Consider the following 15,122-nt stretch of genomic DNA (forward strand, 5'->3'; position numbering starts at 1 on the left):
TATAAAAGAAACTTGATTTGTTAACGTTATGAATACCTAATAAAATTTATAAATATAATATTACATAAATAAAAATAATTAATATGATCATGTTAATAATTTATAAAGAGTTTATACTTTACTTATTTTTAATACCATTAGTAAATCCTTTAACTTTAATATTTGTTTTTATCATATTTAATCTTTATATTAATTTTATTTTTCAAAATTCTCTTTAACTCATCATTATCAATATCATCATTATTGTTATTATTATTATAATTCACCTCCCTGTAATTCAAGCTTAATTTTATTGGGTTATTTATTATTTTGACACTTCTACATTTAAAATAATACAACTTTATGATCAACTCTATGATCTATCACTAATAATTAAAAAATATTCATTGTTCCATAAAAATAAAAAATTCATAAATAAGAAATATAAATTTTAATAGGAAAATAATTTATTTTCCCATAAAATATATTATTGAAATTTGTATAAATATTTTTTTTAGTTTCAAAAAAACAATTTTGAAAATTGTGTGGGGCCTCGTGCGGGGGTTATTCCAAGCATTTACCAAAACAATTCGAGCAGATGAAATCCAGATACCTAGGGAGAATAGAAATGCTTCATAGAACCACTCACCCCGCAAAGGTACATCCACACAGATCGAGCAGCGGTAAGGATGCCAGATATTGTTATCACATTTCCATGTCTAATCCAATATTTTTGGACAATTTAATCAACCAGTGTACCTGAAATTTTCGTAGTGTTAATCTATTGATACTCTCAGTACCTTCTAGTTCTACACCTATAATCTCAAAATACCAACTTCACGCAACTGCAACTAAAACCCAATATATTTCCAGTTTGTCCTACTCTTGGCTCGCATTAATCTCAATTCTCTCTCTGTAGTTTTTTAAGCATTTGAAGCCCCTATCTATTTGAGCACAGGATTGTTTGCCATTGAAGTAGCCTCTATAATTCCAGTAACCTTACCTGTTCCAGCATTAGACTCAGCTGATATTTCCGCACCAGTCCCATGATTGCTTTGATTAAAATTTGGAGATGCTGACTGTCCACTTCCAGGATAACCAGAGTCATTCGAAGTCAAAGCACCTTTAGTATCAGAAGTTTCTCTTTCATTCAAGTCAGTATCAGGCTTTCCATCATGGGCAGTCATCGTTGTTCCCATTGCTAGAGGTTTGCAATTTGCTCCTCGAATGATGGAACCATCAGTTTGATCTGTTTCTGATCCAGATTGACCATCCATAGTATCCAAGTGTTCAGTAAGTTCACTTTGAGCATTGTCTATCCTGTCCCCGGAGAGCTTGTTTTTCAACCTTTTCTTTTTAAACCGGGCCTTCTTAGGCTTGGGAATATTTGCCATCTCCTCTTGAACACTAGTCTCAACTCCCCTTTTTCTACATGGAATTACCGTTAATTGAGAGTTGCCACTTGGTTTATCAGATCCACTCGATTGGATTGCTAACAAAGCAGTTCTAGCAGCTTTGATCTCCGATTCTTTTTTGGTTTTTGCTGATGCTCCAATATACCGAATCCCCCCAATCTCAACAGTACATTTAAAAACAAGCCCTCGACCTGGTGTTTCATCCTTTTGGCACTCATATAAAGGAATTGCATAATTCATCTTTTGTGCATACTCCTGAAGTAGATTCTTGCATAATCCTGTTTCATGCTGTAGAGGAAAAAAAATCATGATCAAATGTGAGAAAAACACCAAAGAGCACTATGAATAGTTCAGTTTTTTTTCCAGATAAGGGTAATTTTAAATCTTATTTCTCAAAACATGGTAGTTTTAAACCTATTTCCTAAAATAAGGTAGTTTTTTCCATATAAGCATAAGAACATCTAATTATTATTTATGTGGATTAAAGAGATAAAGGTACATTTAATGCAATTTAATAATATAAAATTTCACCTTAATCTCTCCAGTTCTTCACTTGGTTCCTTATAGCATGTATTTAACTTTTTATTCTTTGTTTTTATTTTCTATTTTATCTTTTAATTTCACCAAAAGTTTTGTTTTCCATTTCACTAAAACAAGTTAGAATAGAATCTAACTCCTTTCCCCATATCTCTTCTACAAAAAAACACAAACTAAAATACAATCTCTATTCATTAGGGAAATTTAACAAATAAATTGAATGCAAAAGATAGATCCTAATTTTTGTAACTTGTCAATTCCTAAGCCTAGAAATATTTTGGAATTCTAAATCTAGAACTTTATCAAGTCCCAACCATAACTGATTTATGAATATTTTTTCAAAAGTAATGTCTACATTTTTTTCATTGACAACTTAGCAATTGAAAATATCTTTTAACAGATCAAATGGTATCCATCAATAGTTAACACACAAATCTAATACAACTCAAATCACTTCAAGTAAAGTAGAGATCCACAATTTCTCATTACAAACAAACTCAGTGGTTCTTAGGGAAAAGGGACTAAAAAGAGAAGAAAAGATGTTAGATTTTATTTCAACTTAATAGCCATTAGCTGATGAACACATCCTTTCTGGATTGAAAGATGATTTGAATTTGAGAAATGGAAGACAAAAATAGACTTCCTACTCAAAAAATAATATTTTCTTTTATAGAAGATTTTTCTTTAGGCCAAAAAAACACAAACACGACATGTACATATGATAGAGCCTATGTGGCAAAAAATATCGCAGTTTGGTAAATACAATTTAAACTACTATATTATGGTAAAAGAGTTTTCAACTGCCTTGTTTTGGGAAAAATAGTTCAAGAGCAACAATAATTACCAACTCAGATTACACACGATAAAGCAATAACTTCATCAATGAGACAAGCAGTTGCAAAAGCCAAAAGAATTTAACGATCAAGGAATAAGTCCATTAAAAAACCAGAAGACAAAAAAGTAACAATTGGAATGACAAGGGCTACCCTAATATTTAGTTGCATTAAAGCTGCTAGGGAAAATTGCGCCTTCAAAAAGTCCAGTCAAGGTCTTTTATGCTACAAAATTAACTATCAGTGAAGTAGAAGCATGCTTAACACAACTTCAAATCTAAAGTCCCAGCTTTAAAAATCTTTATAACATAAAGAGTGAATCAAAGGAATGAACTTTTATGTTATATCAGATGGTACATAATATTATGAACCGAAAGGAAGATAGAAGATTCGTTATTTGGTAGTATATGAACTTACAACAGGTTGAGAAGTGGATTCATTAATTTGGCCAGCTTTAGCCAACTCCACAAGAGCAACCTCAGCAGCCGATTGCTCTGCCGCCTTCCGATTGAAAAAACCAGGTAAAGAATCATATCTAACTTCCTTCACAATCACTGTCGACCTGAATGATGGCTCATGAGAAGGGCCTTCTTTGATTGTCTCATATACAGGAGTAGGCAAGCCTGCCTTTTGTGCATACTCCTGCAATCTACTCTTGAACACATAGCAATTGGATACACCTGAAAGAAATATGAAAAAACAAAATATAAGCCTCTCACATTACATGAACATATTCAGTAAAATGTCTCACTAACCAATAATTTACCTACCTATATGTATAATCTTAATTTATCAAGAAGTACAATTAGTTCAGCTTACCAAAAACTTTAAAATAACGCCAGCAGCCAATGGCCTTCCTCAAGAATAGTATAATCAACATTTCATTTCTTTTATTATTAAATAAGACTAAGGATATTCTCTCCAAAATTGTATTTAATTATAAGCAGCATTTTACTTTAGATAATTTTTTTTTTTTAAAATACAAAATTTAACTTTCAAAAAAACCAAACCTAGAAATTAAATTAAATTAAATAACCAGCTTATTACAACAGTATCCCTCATACACACAAACCTAGGAAAAAAAAAGAGCTCTCAAAGAAACCCAAGAGCTCAAGAAAATACATGTACCTGAGAATCCTTCGTTGGTGGGCATGGTTAGTATACTTAATCGCTCTCAGAGTTTGTGTTTGGTCTCCAGAAGATTGCAAGAACAAGTGTGATAATAAGCTTCGATCAAACGATGATTTTGCTGCTTTCTTCTACTTTGTAGATGGCAAAACAAGTGGTGTGAGGCAGTTGGGTAGTTTCTGCAATGGATACCGGCTGCGATTTTTTGGCAAAAAGAAACTCGCATGGACAGTTTGTTTTGGTAGGTGTGAGTAATCATAGCCGTTCGATTAGAGGGTTTTACAGATATTTCTTCGACAAAATCAATCTCAAAACATCTGTCCAAAATGGGCCCAGCCGACGACCAGTAATCCTAATTCCTTATTGGAATGCACAGATCCACTTCTAAATTAGATTGGGCTTTCAAATCCATTTTCAGCGGAACAGGTTCTTAACTGCCCGACCGAAACCCGCCCGCCGAGAAAAACACTGCTCCTTGGTCTGTTTGATATTTGTTTAATATTTTTTAGATTAGTTTTAATTTTTTAAAAAAATTTTAAATACTTAAATATATTAATTTAAAAAATAAGAATTATTATTTAATATATTTTTAAATAAAAATATTTTGAAAACAAGCACTAAATTAATTTTAAAAAACCAACAACCATTTACTTTTAAAATATGAAAACCATATTCAAGAGTTTGATTATTTTTGTATTTTTAAATTAATTTTAATTTTTTTAATGTTTTCATTTTAATATTAAAATAATTTTAAAAAATAGTATTTTAAATCATTTGAAATTAATAATTAAATGACACGGCCTCTAGAGCCACAATCTCTCGTTTTTAGGGTTTATTAGCAACAGTAAGAGCTCTCAATTTCAGGTACTAGTCTCCTATTTTGAGAATTTTTGTATAGATATCTTCTTCTTCTTCTTTGTGATTGAGATTACTTTTGAATTTCATTGGGATTTAGCTATTTGTTTACAAAGCATTATTTCTGTTTAAAATTTTGGTTTCGTTTGGCTAATTGATCATTTTAGGGTTTAATGGGAAAAGTCTTCTTTTTAAAACTAATAATTATAACCAGTAGGATGTTTATTCTCTCTTAGGTTAAATGGAGGATTCAGAAAAAAGAAGGGAAAGATTGAAAGCCATGCGCTCAATAGCTGCTGCACAGGCTGAAACTTCTAATAACGTTGAAACTTCTGCTCCGCCAGGTTTGCTTGCTTATCCGCTTCTTGGGACCCCAGGTCAAAGGAATCTTGAAGTGACTCCCTCTCATGCTTATCAAACGCAAAACAGCTATCCACATGCGAATCAAATGCAGAGCAATCATTTACCCAACCAGAGAATGTATCGAGGGCAAGGTCCATATCACAAAGTTGCTTCCTATTGAAGCCCGAGAGGGTTTTTTGATCATTTTCCGATGAATCAAGGAGCTCCTCCTGAAATGTGAAGTGGACCAGGTGGCCCAGCGAGCTATTTTGGCTCTACTCTTCACGGAGGACTGTCCAGTCCATATCCCATTCGTCAAGGGAATCCTGGCTTTGGCCCAGTAGGGAGCAGCCCGTCCCCTGTTTCATGTTATGGAGTCCAGCTATTTCAGACTGGCCAGAGGAACTGGCATAGCAGTTCAGGTATTGGACAGAGTAGTGGAAGAGGACGAGGTTGTCATTCTCGTGGCTTTGCACCAAATGAAGCACGGGGCCAAAATGTTTTTATGACAACTCGATGGTTGAAGATCCATTGCAGCATCTAGAACCTGTTTTGTGGAGTGGGCTGGATGATTGGGGGAATAATTTGAATGGACCTGGCTCTTCAAATTCCTGGCTTCTACAAGCAATTAGAATGAAGAAATCAAGCGTTGCAGAGTCTTCTAACAAGTCCACTTCTGGACTAAGCCTTGCAGAATACCTTGCTGCCTCACTCAATGAAGCGTCCAATGATGCACCCAGTGTATTACCGCCGCTCTAGGCATGGCACTTTGCTTGTGATAGCAAACTTGGTATCGAGTTGCTGTTATTTCAAACGAAGAGGTAAAGGAACCATTGCCAAGCCTAAGAGTCATCTATGAGATCATAGCTAGATGATGGCCTTAATTCGTTTTATAATTGGCTGTCTCAGAAGGCACCACTCCAGAAAGTTTCCTGCAACCCAATAAAAAAATTTTAAATTTTTTTTATAATAATTAATATTTAAAATTATATTTTTATTAAAATTTTATATTATCGTATTATATTTAAAGCATTATTAAATTCTCTAACTTAAACATATTTTATAATAATAAATATAATAATATAAAATAATTTTAATTTATATTAAATATTCATTTTAATGGTAGATGTATTTTACAATGTAAAAAATTGATTGATGTGATTAACTATTAAAAGTGAAAAGACAAATAAAAAACTATTTTTAAAAAAAAAATGTTAATTCAATTCATATTAAAATAATATTCAATCATTGAGTCATATCTAAAGTTGTAAATTTTAGATTTCAGTTTAGTTTATATAATTAGAAAGCTAAAATATAGACATAAAATATTTATGAGAGTATAAGATTCAATTCTATCATTTAGAAATCTAATTTTTAGCATTAAAAAAGAAGTCTGAATTTGTCTTGTCACCTAAACACTGTTTAATGTTCAGCCTATATCTTGAATTCTAGAAATTATATGAGCTTATTCTTTTTTTGTTTTGTTTGAAAGCTAAGATAAATTTTCAGAAATTTCTTGACGACTATCTGTTTAAATTCTAATGTTAGCAATAACGTTTTGTTCATACAAAAAGATAAGGGTTGTCACAAAGTCAAGAGGTGGCTACCCACATAATAATTAGTTATCAAAACAATAGTTTTAAATTTTAGCATATAAAAGGAGGTATTTGTTATATATTTAGGCATCTTGGCGTTTAGATCAAGATTATTCTCTCTCTTTGTATTTTAATGTTCAAGTTTTATTTTATGTTATATTAATCTCTTGTTTATATTTTTTATTTCATTTTCTTTACTTAGTTAATGTATATTATTATTATATTTTTATTTTATTTATTTATGTTTCTCTTCTTTATTATGTTTAACTAAGTTAATTTTTTAATGTGAAAAAGGTACATTAATGGTATAAAAATAAGTATAATATAAACTCAACATGAATTTTAATATTTGATACTAACATATTTTATATTTATTAACTTACTCACTCTTAATATCTTGTTTGTTAAATGATTAATTTAAATTTGTGTTGTACAACAAATACTTGACACTATCATAGTTTATTGTATGGTACTGATACTTGTATTATGAAAAGAATTTGATTTATTGTTAACATAAGTTATCACCATGAATACTTAACCACATTTACAAGTATTGATGTTAATCAAATAAGATAATTAATATAATCATGTTAATAATTTATAATCTGATTGAAACTTTCTTTGTGTGTGGTTTCTAGTTGAGTAATAAAAATAATTTATACTATAATTATTTGAAATATCATTAGTCAATCCCCTAATCTTGATAATTGTTTTATCCTTATTTAATCCTTATGTCAATATCACATCTCAAAAGTTCTCTTCAACTTATTTTTCTTTATTGTTTATAATTTTATATAGTTCACCTCTCTATGGTTTGACCTTAGTCTTACCCGATTATTTATTACTTTGACACTCTTGCACTTAGAATAAGATATAGGATATCTTATATTATCAGACTTTTTATTATGAAATATGCTTAAGTTAGGGAATTTAATGATACTTTAAGTACAATATGATAATATAAAACCTTAATGAAAATATACTTTTAAGTACTAATCATACCACCTAACCAGCTTATTATTAGTTTTTAGTAATTAAAGCGTTAAAATAGAAAACCAATGTATAAAATTCAAAAAGTAATGTATTTATCATTCAACTTCTATTACTCTATCCAAATAAAGAAATTCTCATTAAATTTATATATTTACTTCATACTTTTTAAATAAGATATTAATAAACCTTTTATACTCAATTTATCAATACCTATGAGGTTTTGTTTGGATGAAAATAAAATTTTGTTCTAATATTTAAGGTTAACTTTCTTGGGTTGAGATTATTATTATTATTATATTATTATTATTATTATTATATTCATATAACTTAAAACACAAAAATTTTTAATCTATATAACAAGCTTTAGGCTAATGACTTCCAAACTAGTTGGTTTTAGTTCATTAGGTGTTGAGACACCTCTTATAGCTTAATAACTCGAGTTGTAGTCCAATGTTTATTTCCCTTAAGCTTTTCTCCTTAACTCATGTACTAGGCTAATAGTTTCTAAATCAGTTGATTTTAAGGTATTATGTATTAAAACACCCATTTGGACTTAATTACTTAGGTTAGGGAAGCTACAAAACCAAATTTATTTACGTTTTTATTATCATTAATATTATCAATTTTTTTTTTTTCAAATTATATACTATCAATTTTTTTTAATTGTTTTCTTTAGCAAAAGAACATAAATAATATAATAATTCAATATACAACCCATAATCATATGTTAAAGTGTGTGTGTGTGAAAATAAAGGTTTGAGAATACTTGTTAAATGAGTATATGAGCAAAATCAAGTGATAACGAAGTGAGAGTTAGTAAATCTGAATATTTCAAGAAGTGTTATGATAGACCCTGATAAAAATATTTACTAAGATGCATATCAAGAATCGATAGAATTTCTCTTTACTCTACTATCCTAATAATAGTTTTGTCAAATAATTTTAATAAGAGCAAAAATAATTAGTTAGTTTTTTTTTTAATTTCAACTGCTATCCCATTATCCAATCAAAACGAGACATTATTCTTAATGTCCTAAGGTAAAAGGATAAAGTATAGACAACATCACATAAAACAACAAACACTGACAAACCTGAAATACACTTACACAAATATAAAAAATAATAAAACAATATAATATGCTATTATAAAACTTATTAGTACTTAAAAGTGTATTTTTATCAAGGTTTTATATCATCATTTTGCACTTGAAGTATCAATAACTCCTTAACTAAAGCATGTTTTATAATAACATATCTAATAATATAAGATAACTTTAATTTATGGTAAATATTCATTTTAAATGCAGGCCTATCACATAAATGAAAGGATTGATTGATGAATTTAAGAATTGAAATTGAAAGGACAAAGATATGACCAAACTTAAAATAGAGATGCCGATGCAGTCCAAACCGGAAAACTGTTTGGTAATTGGATCATATCTGGAGTTGTAGATCTCGAATTTAGGTCTACTTTATATGGATAAAAAGGTAAGACATAGGCCTACAACTTTCATATGGAGCCCAAGATTTAAAAAGGTCATTTTCAAGTCCAAATTGTAGTAACAACAAAGAAGTCCAAATTTGTCCTAGATTCTAAACACTATTCATGCATCTTGGTTTCCAGATCATGATCATGCTCTTGCTTTCTCTTTTTGTATTTTTGTAATGCTTAAGTTTTTCTTTCATTAATATCAAGTTTATTTTTTTCAATTCCTTTTCTTTACTTATTTAACTTTTATCTTATTTATGTTCTTATTTTGTTTATTTATTTTTCTTTCTTTCATTATGTTTAACTAAGTTTATTATGTCAAGGTGAAAAGGTTATACTAATAGTGTAAGAATAAGTATAATGTAAACTTAACATGGACTTTAATGTTTGATACTAACATGTTTTATATTTGTTATCTTGTTCACTGTTTAATACTTTGCTTGTTAAATGACTAATCTAGATTTATGTTGTATAACACTTAGTACAATAAATGCTTGGCACTTTCATAGTCCAGATTGTATGGTATAACCAACACCTAAGCTATGAAAAGAACTTGATTTGTTGTTAATACAAGTTATAATCATGAATGCCTGATGAGATTTACAAGTATGAGCATTAATCGAATAAGATGACTAATATAATCATGTTAACAATTTATAAACTGATTAGAACCTCCTTTGTGTGTGATTTCCAATTGAGTAATAAGAGTTTATACTATACTTTTTTGACATACCATTAGTGGATCCTTTAATCTTGACATTTATTGTTATCATTGTTTAATCCATATGTTAATCTTCAATCTCAAAGTTCTCATCAACTTCTTCTTCTTCGTCTTCTTCTATTATTATTATTGTTATTATTATTACTACTATTACTATTATTATTACTATTACTATTATTATTCTTCTTGTTGTTATTGTTATTGTTGTTATTGTTGTTGTTGTTATTGCATTATTGTTATCTATAATTTATACAATTAACCTCCTTATGATTTGATCTTGGTCTTGCTGGGTTATTTATTATTTCGACACTCCTACACTTAGGAGAAAACATTAATCTTTTGGTTGTGTCAAGTTTTTGGTACTGTTGCCGGGGAGGTAAGTTCATGTACAAATTATAGTATTTATTTTATTTTCACTTTTCACTTTTCACTTTTCTTGTTTATAACTCTGTTTCTTTTCTCTTATTTTTTTTGTTTTCTTCTTCCTTTTATTCTATTCTTACACGTACATGAGAGTGTGGTCATGTACATTAAGTGGTAGACTTTGTAGGGTATCCTCATCATTTTCAGAAAAATATGGCTGAAGAAGATAATCAATCACTTCATAATGAGAATAATGAGAATAATTTTAAGCTAGACATTATTTAACTTTTACCTTCTTTTCATGGCTTAAATTTAGAAAATCCATACTTGCATTTAAGGGAATCTGAGGAGGTCTATAACACCTATAATGACTCAAATTGTAGCATGAACACCATCAGATTAAAACTTTTTCCTTTTTCATTAAAAAAATAAAGCTAAAACATGGTTAAAAAATTTGAGACCGGGATCCATTCGTGCTTGGTATAAAATGCAATAATAGTTTTTAAAGAAGTTTTTCTCATCTCACAGAACAAACTCTTTCAAAAGACAAATCACCACTTTCACTCAAAAACCAGGGGAAACATTTTACCAATGTCGGGATAGGTATTGAGACTTGCTTAATACTTGCCCTCATCATTGATTGTGCATCAAAAGTGTCATTAAGTCTCTTATTTTACATATGTATTTATTGTTTTTATTTGGTTTTTTTTATAATAATTGATGTGCTTTTCAGAAATGAAGTTTGTTTTAATGTTTCTATAGGTTTTTGGAGCTTAAATGAATTAATTCAGGAAATTCAACATCGGAATTCAGAACAAAGAATTGAAGAGACATTTAGTTGAAGATTGAAGCAAATCTTGGTTCAAATAAGTGCTCCAAATTTGTCCCAAAAATCAATTCTATTCCAATTCTAGAAAAGAATATCATATGATCTATTTTAAGCCCAAACTTGCCTTATGTTGTGTGCAAACTTCAACCATTAAACACTCAAGGTTTCAATGTCAATCTTAGCCCAAATAATAGGTATATTTGTATACTTATTTGATGCTTAAATTTAGCCCCAAATCAACCCCAAATCAACCTTCAAATTAGCCCAAACACAATCCATGACCTTACATGTCCACACAACAACAATTGATTTATTTTGGGTAATCCATTGATCCAAGAAGGCAAGCACATGGATGGAAAGCTGGAGGGGACATATTTACATTATTTTGGGTCAAAAAGAAGAAAGAGATAGCTCATAAATGAGGAAGAAAAACGTGCACCAAAGTGGTTGTAAAGCTGTCTTGATTTGATTTTTCAGAACACCTTTTGGTGTTTTGCCCATAACTTTTGACTCAGGTGTCCAAATGAGCTGTTCTTTAATGATCTGGAAAGGTGACAGAATTTCCTATAAATATGTCTTTAATAGACATCTCGAATAAAAGCTTCGAAGAGGGTCTAAATTTTTGTCCAAAGTTAGCATCAGATTTGTGTCCGAATTTTTACTGAAATTGTGTTGTGTTCTTCTTTATAGATTTCGGTTCTTTAGCTTATAAAACTTATTATTTCAGTTTAATTCAAGTTATTTCATGTTTATTAAAGTGTTCTTATATATAATCATGGTTGGCTAATCTCTTTCTTGGATCCAAATCAAGGATGATGGTGGTTGAGGTGAGTTCTTTAAGATATGAATGAATCTTAATGTTTATCTTCTCATTTTCTTCATGAATGATTTATTATTGTAAAGAAATTTTAGAAACCATTTAAGTAATGTTATAATCTTGAATTTTTATGCACAAACTTTAGTTTTGGTATAGAGATTGCTTGATTCAATGTCTTACTTAATATGAAAGTACTTGTTCATTCTTAAGCAATAATCAATCTTCATCCTTTTAAACTTCATTGTAATATCTTCCTATCTAATATCTCCATTGTTGATATTAGGTTGAGTTATCTTATATATCTTGAAGGAATCACCAATACATCACCATTAAAATTGATTTGGACAAAGATTTACTTTTTCTTATCATTTAAAATCTATTTACACGTTTTCATCTTTCAAAACAAATCCATCAATTATTTTCAACCAAGTTATTATTAATTTAATTTCTCTTGAGTTTTTTTTGTTACCTAGCTTATTTTCTAGATCTAGCTCTCTGTGGATATGACCTCGATCTTACCGAGTTAATTGCTACATCATACACTCGTGCACTTGCGAGTTAAAACAAGCCGATCATAAAAAGCGGTCAAGCAATCATGATTTTAAAACATGGAGATTGGTTTCATATTTTTATGAAGGGTTGAATTTATGTGCAATGGAACTTTTGAAGATAAAGATCCTAATAAAGCAATGGAGTACTTAATTTGTTAGCTGAAAATGCTCAAAATTAGGACACCGCGGGTACTTATAAGGCACCGAGTAAAACTTAACCTCATACATCTAGTGGAGGCATGTACAACCTTAGAGAAGATCATGACCTTCAAGCTAAGTTTGCATCTTTAGCTAGAAAAGTCGAGGCACTAGAATTGAAAAAAAATGGTCAATTAAAATCTGTTAAAAATATTGTGTGTCAAATATGTGAAATAAATAAACACTCAACCAATAACTGTCCAATCTTGCCTTCTTTTAAGGAATGTCTCTATGAACAAGCCCATGCTTTCAACGGTTTCCAAAAGGCCAACCACAACCCATACTCGCAAACATACAACCTTAGTTGTATATGAAAATTACAAAGAAATGATTAATTCCCTGCCAACATTTTCATTTCCTCATACCATGACCAAACAAAGGAAAGTCAATCACAACTCTAAACTTTTTGAAACTTTTAAACAGGTAAGGATCAATATACCTTTGTTAGATGCTATTAAACAAGTTTCTTCTTATGCTAAATTTTTGAAAGATCTGTGCACTGTGAAGAGAAAATTGAATGTGAAAAAGAAAGCCTTTTTAGCCGAACAAGTAAGTGCCATTCTTTAGAATAATAATGCTTTGAAATATAAAGACCCTGGTTGTCCTACAATTTCTTGCTTTATTGGAGAACATAAAATTGAAAGAGCCTTACTTGATCTTGGTGCTAGTGTGAATTTACTTCCATATTTAGTTTTTCAAAGTCTCAATCTAGATGAGTTAAAACCAACTTCTATAACTCTTGTACTTCCTGATAGATCTATAAAAGTGCCTAAAGGAATAATTGAAGATGTGTTAGTACAAGTCGATAAATTCATTTATCCTATGGATTTTATTGTCTTGGACACACAACCTGTTGAAGTATGTAATTCATTTCCTGTTATTTTAGGACGTCCGTTTCTTACAACTTCTAATGCATTGATTAATTGTAGGAATGGACTGATGAAGCTATCATTTGAAAACATGACATTGGAGATGAATATTTTCAACATTTGCAAGCAACCTGGAGATGATAATGATTTACAAGAAGTAGATCATATTGACGAATTAGTTTGGAAGTGGATTGACACGACTAAAAGATTAATGTCTTCTCCCAAGTGCAAGAGTGTCGAAGTAATAAATAATCCGGCAAGACTAGGGTCGAACCATAGGGAGGTTAATTATACAAATTATAAACAACAATTATAAACAACAACAATAGTAATCACAACAACAACAATACTAATAGAAATAGTAGTAGTAATAATAAAGAAAGAGATGGAGAAGAAGAAAAAGAAGATGAGAACTTTGAGATGGAATATGAATGTAAAGAAAAATAAGCATACTCACATTTTCTAAATCAAACATCCATACAAAATTTTCAAATTCAGTCATATTTATCGTGCAACTAACATAATTGATTCATACGAAAACTCAACTTGTAATCTTTCCTTCTCACCAACACAAGCAAGGTAGCAAATTAGAGAAATATCTATATATCTATATATATATATATATTGAAGATATGATTTATTCTTTGTCTTTAAGTAGTCACTTCCCTTTTGACGCGAATACAAACATTTGTGATGAATGCACCCGGTTACTCACAAAGTCACAAACTTAAAGTGCTTTGCATACTCATATTTCAAGTTGCCGTTTGACGTAAAGATAAACATTTGTGATGAATACCCCTAGTTACTGAGCAACTCAAAACATTGGAGTAGATAGAACTTTGTACACATTTATTTATTTATTTGTGTAATAATTATTACTCTATTCACTTAAACCTTGTTTAGGACTAGATCAAAAGGGATAATCACAAGTAAAGCATTATACTCATCTTTCATGCATATTCATACAACTCACACAACTTTTACAAGGAAAGATATACTTCAGTAATCTTAAAAAAAAGTATACTATATCTTGCTTTATAAGATATTACCTATCCCAAATTAAAGCATGTAATGTTCAACACAATAATGAATCCAAAAATATAATGATGATCCTAAATAAGTCTCATTAACATACGAATGCAATTTGTTTTTTAACAAGCATGGTTATCTCAAGCATTCAACATAATAAAATATCTAAAATTAAGTTTTACATTATCCTCAACATAATGCATTGTCCCGAATGCATGAACAAGAAAATATAAGAGATAGAAGAAAGAAAAAAAATAAAAATAAAAAATAAAAATAAAAACTCATTACTTCTGATACTACAATGGTATTGGATCTTCAAGATCCAATGTCTCAACTTTAGCCACAATGTTTTCAAGATAAGGTTTCAATCGATGACCATTTACTTTGAAAATATTTCCATTCTTAGGATTTTCTACCTCAAATGCACCATGCTCAGAGATGGATTTAATCACAAATGGACCAATCCATTTTGTCCTCAACTTCCCAGGAAAGAGATGTAATCGTGAATTATATAAGAGAACCTTTTGACCAACATGAAAGGATTTTCTAAGAATATGTTTATCATGCAAAGTTTTCATC

General features: G+C 29.9%; 1 protein-coding gene across 1 annotated transcript; it reads right to left on the reverse strand.

Annotated features, from left to right (window-relative positions):
• Positions 1–595: 595 nt before the first annotated feature.
• On the reverse strand, positions 596–4,158 carry LOC105133357 (double-stranded RNA-binding protein 1-like). The gene is made up of 3 exons (XM_011037316.1): positions 3,893–4,158; positions 3,182–3,444; positions 596–1,682 (listed from the first exon to the last, which is right to left on the reverse strand). The coding sequence occupies exons 1-3, from the start codon at positions 3,915–3,917 to the stop codon at positions 924–926; spliced, it is 1,047 nt and encodes a 348-aa protein (XP_011035618.1). The 5' UTR covers positions 3,918–4,158; the 3' UTR covers positions 596–923.
• Between the last annotated feature and the right edge of the window lie 10,964 nt (positions 4,159–15,122).

This window comes from Populus euphratica, unplaced genomic scaffold (assembly GCF_000495115.2).
Source record: "Populus euphratica unplaced genomic scaffold, PopEup_1.0 scaffold114.1, whole genome shotgun sequence".
Classification (NCBI taxonomy): Eukaryota; Viridiplantae; Streptophyta; class Magnoliopsida; order Malpighiales; family Salicaceae; genus Populus; species Populus euphratica.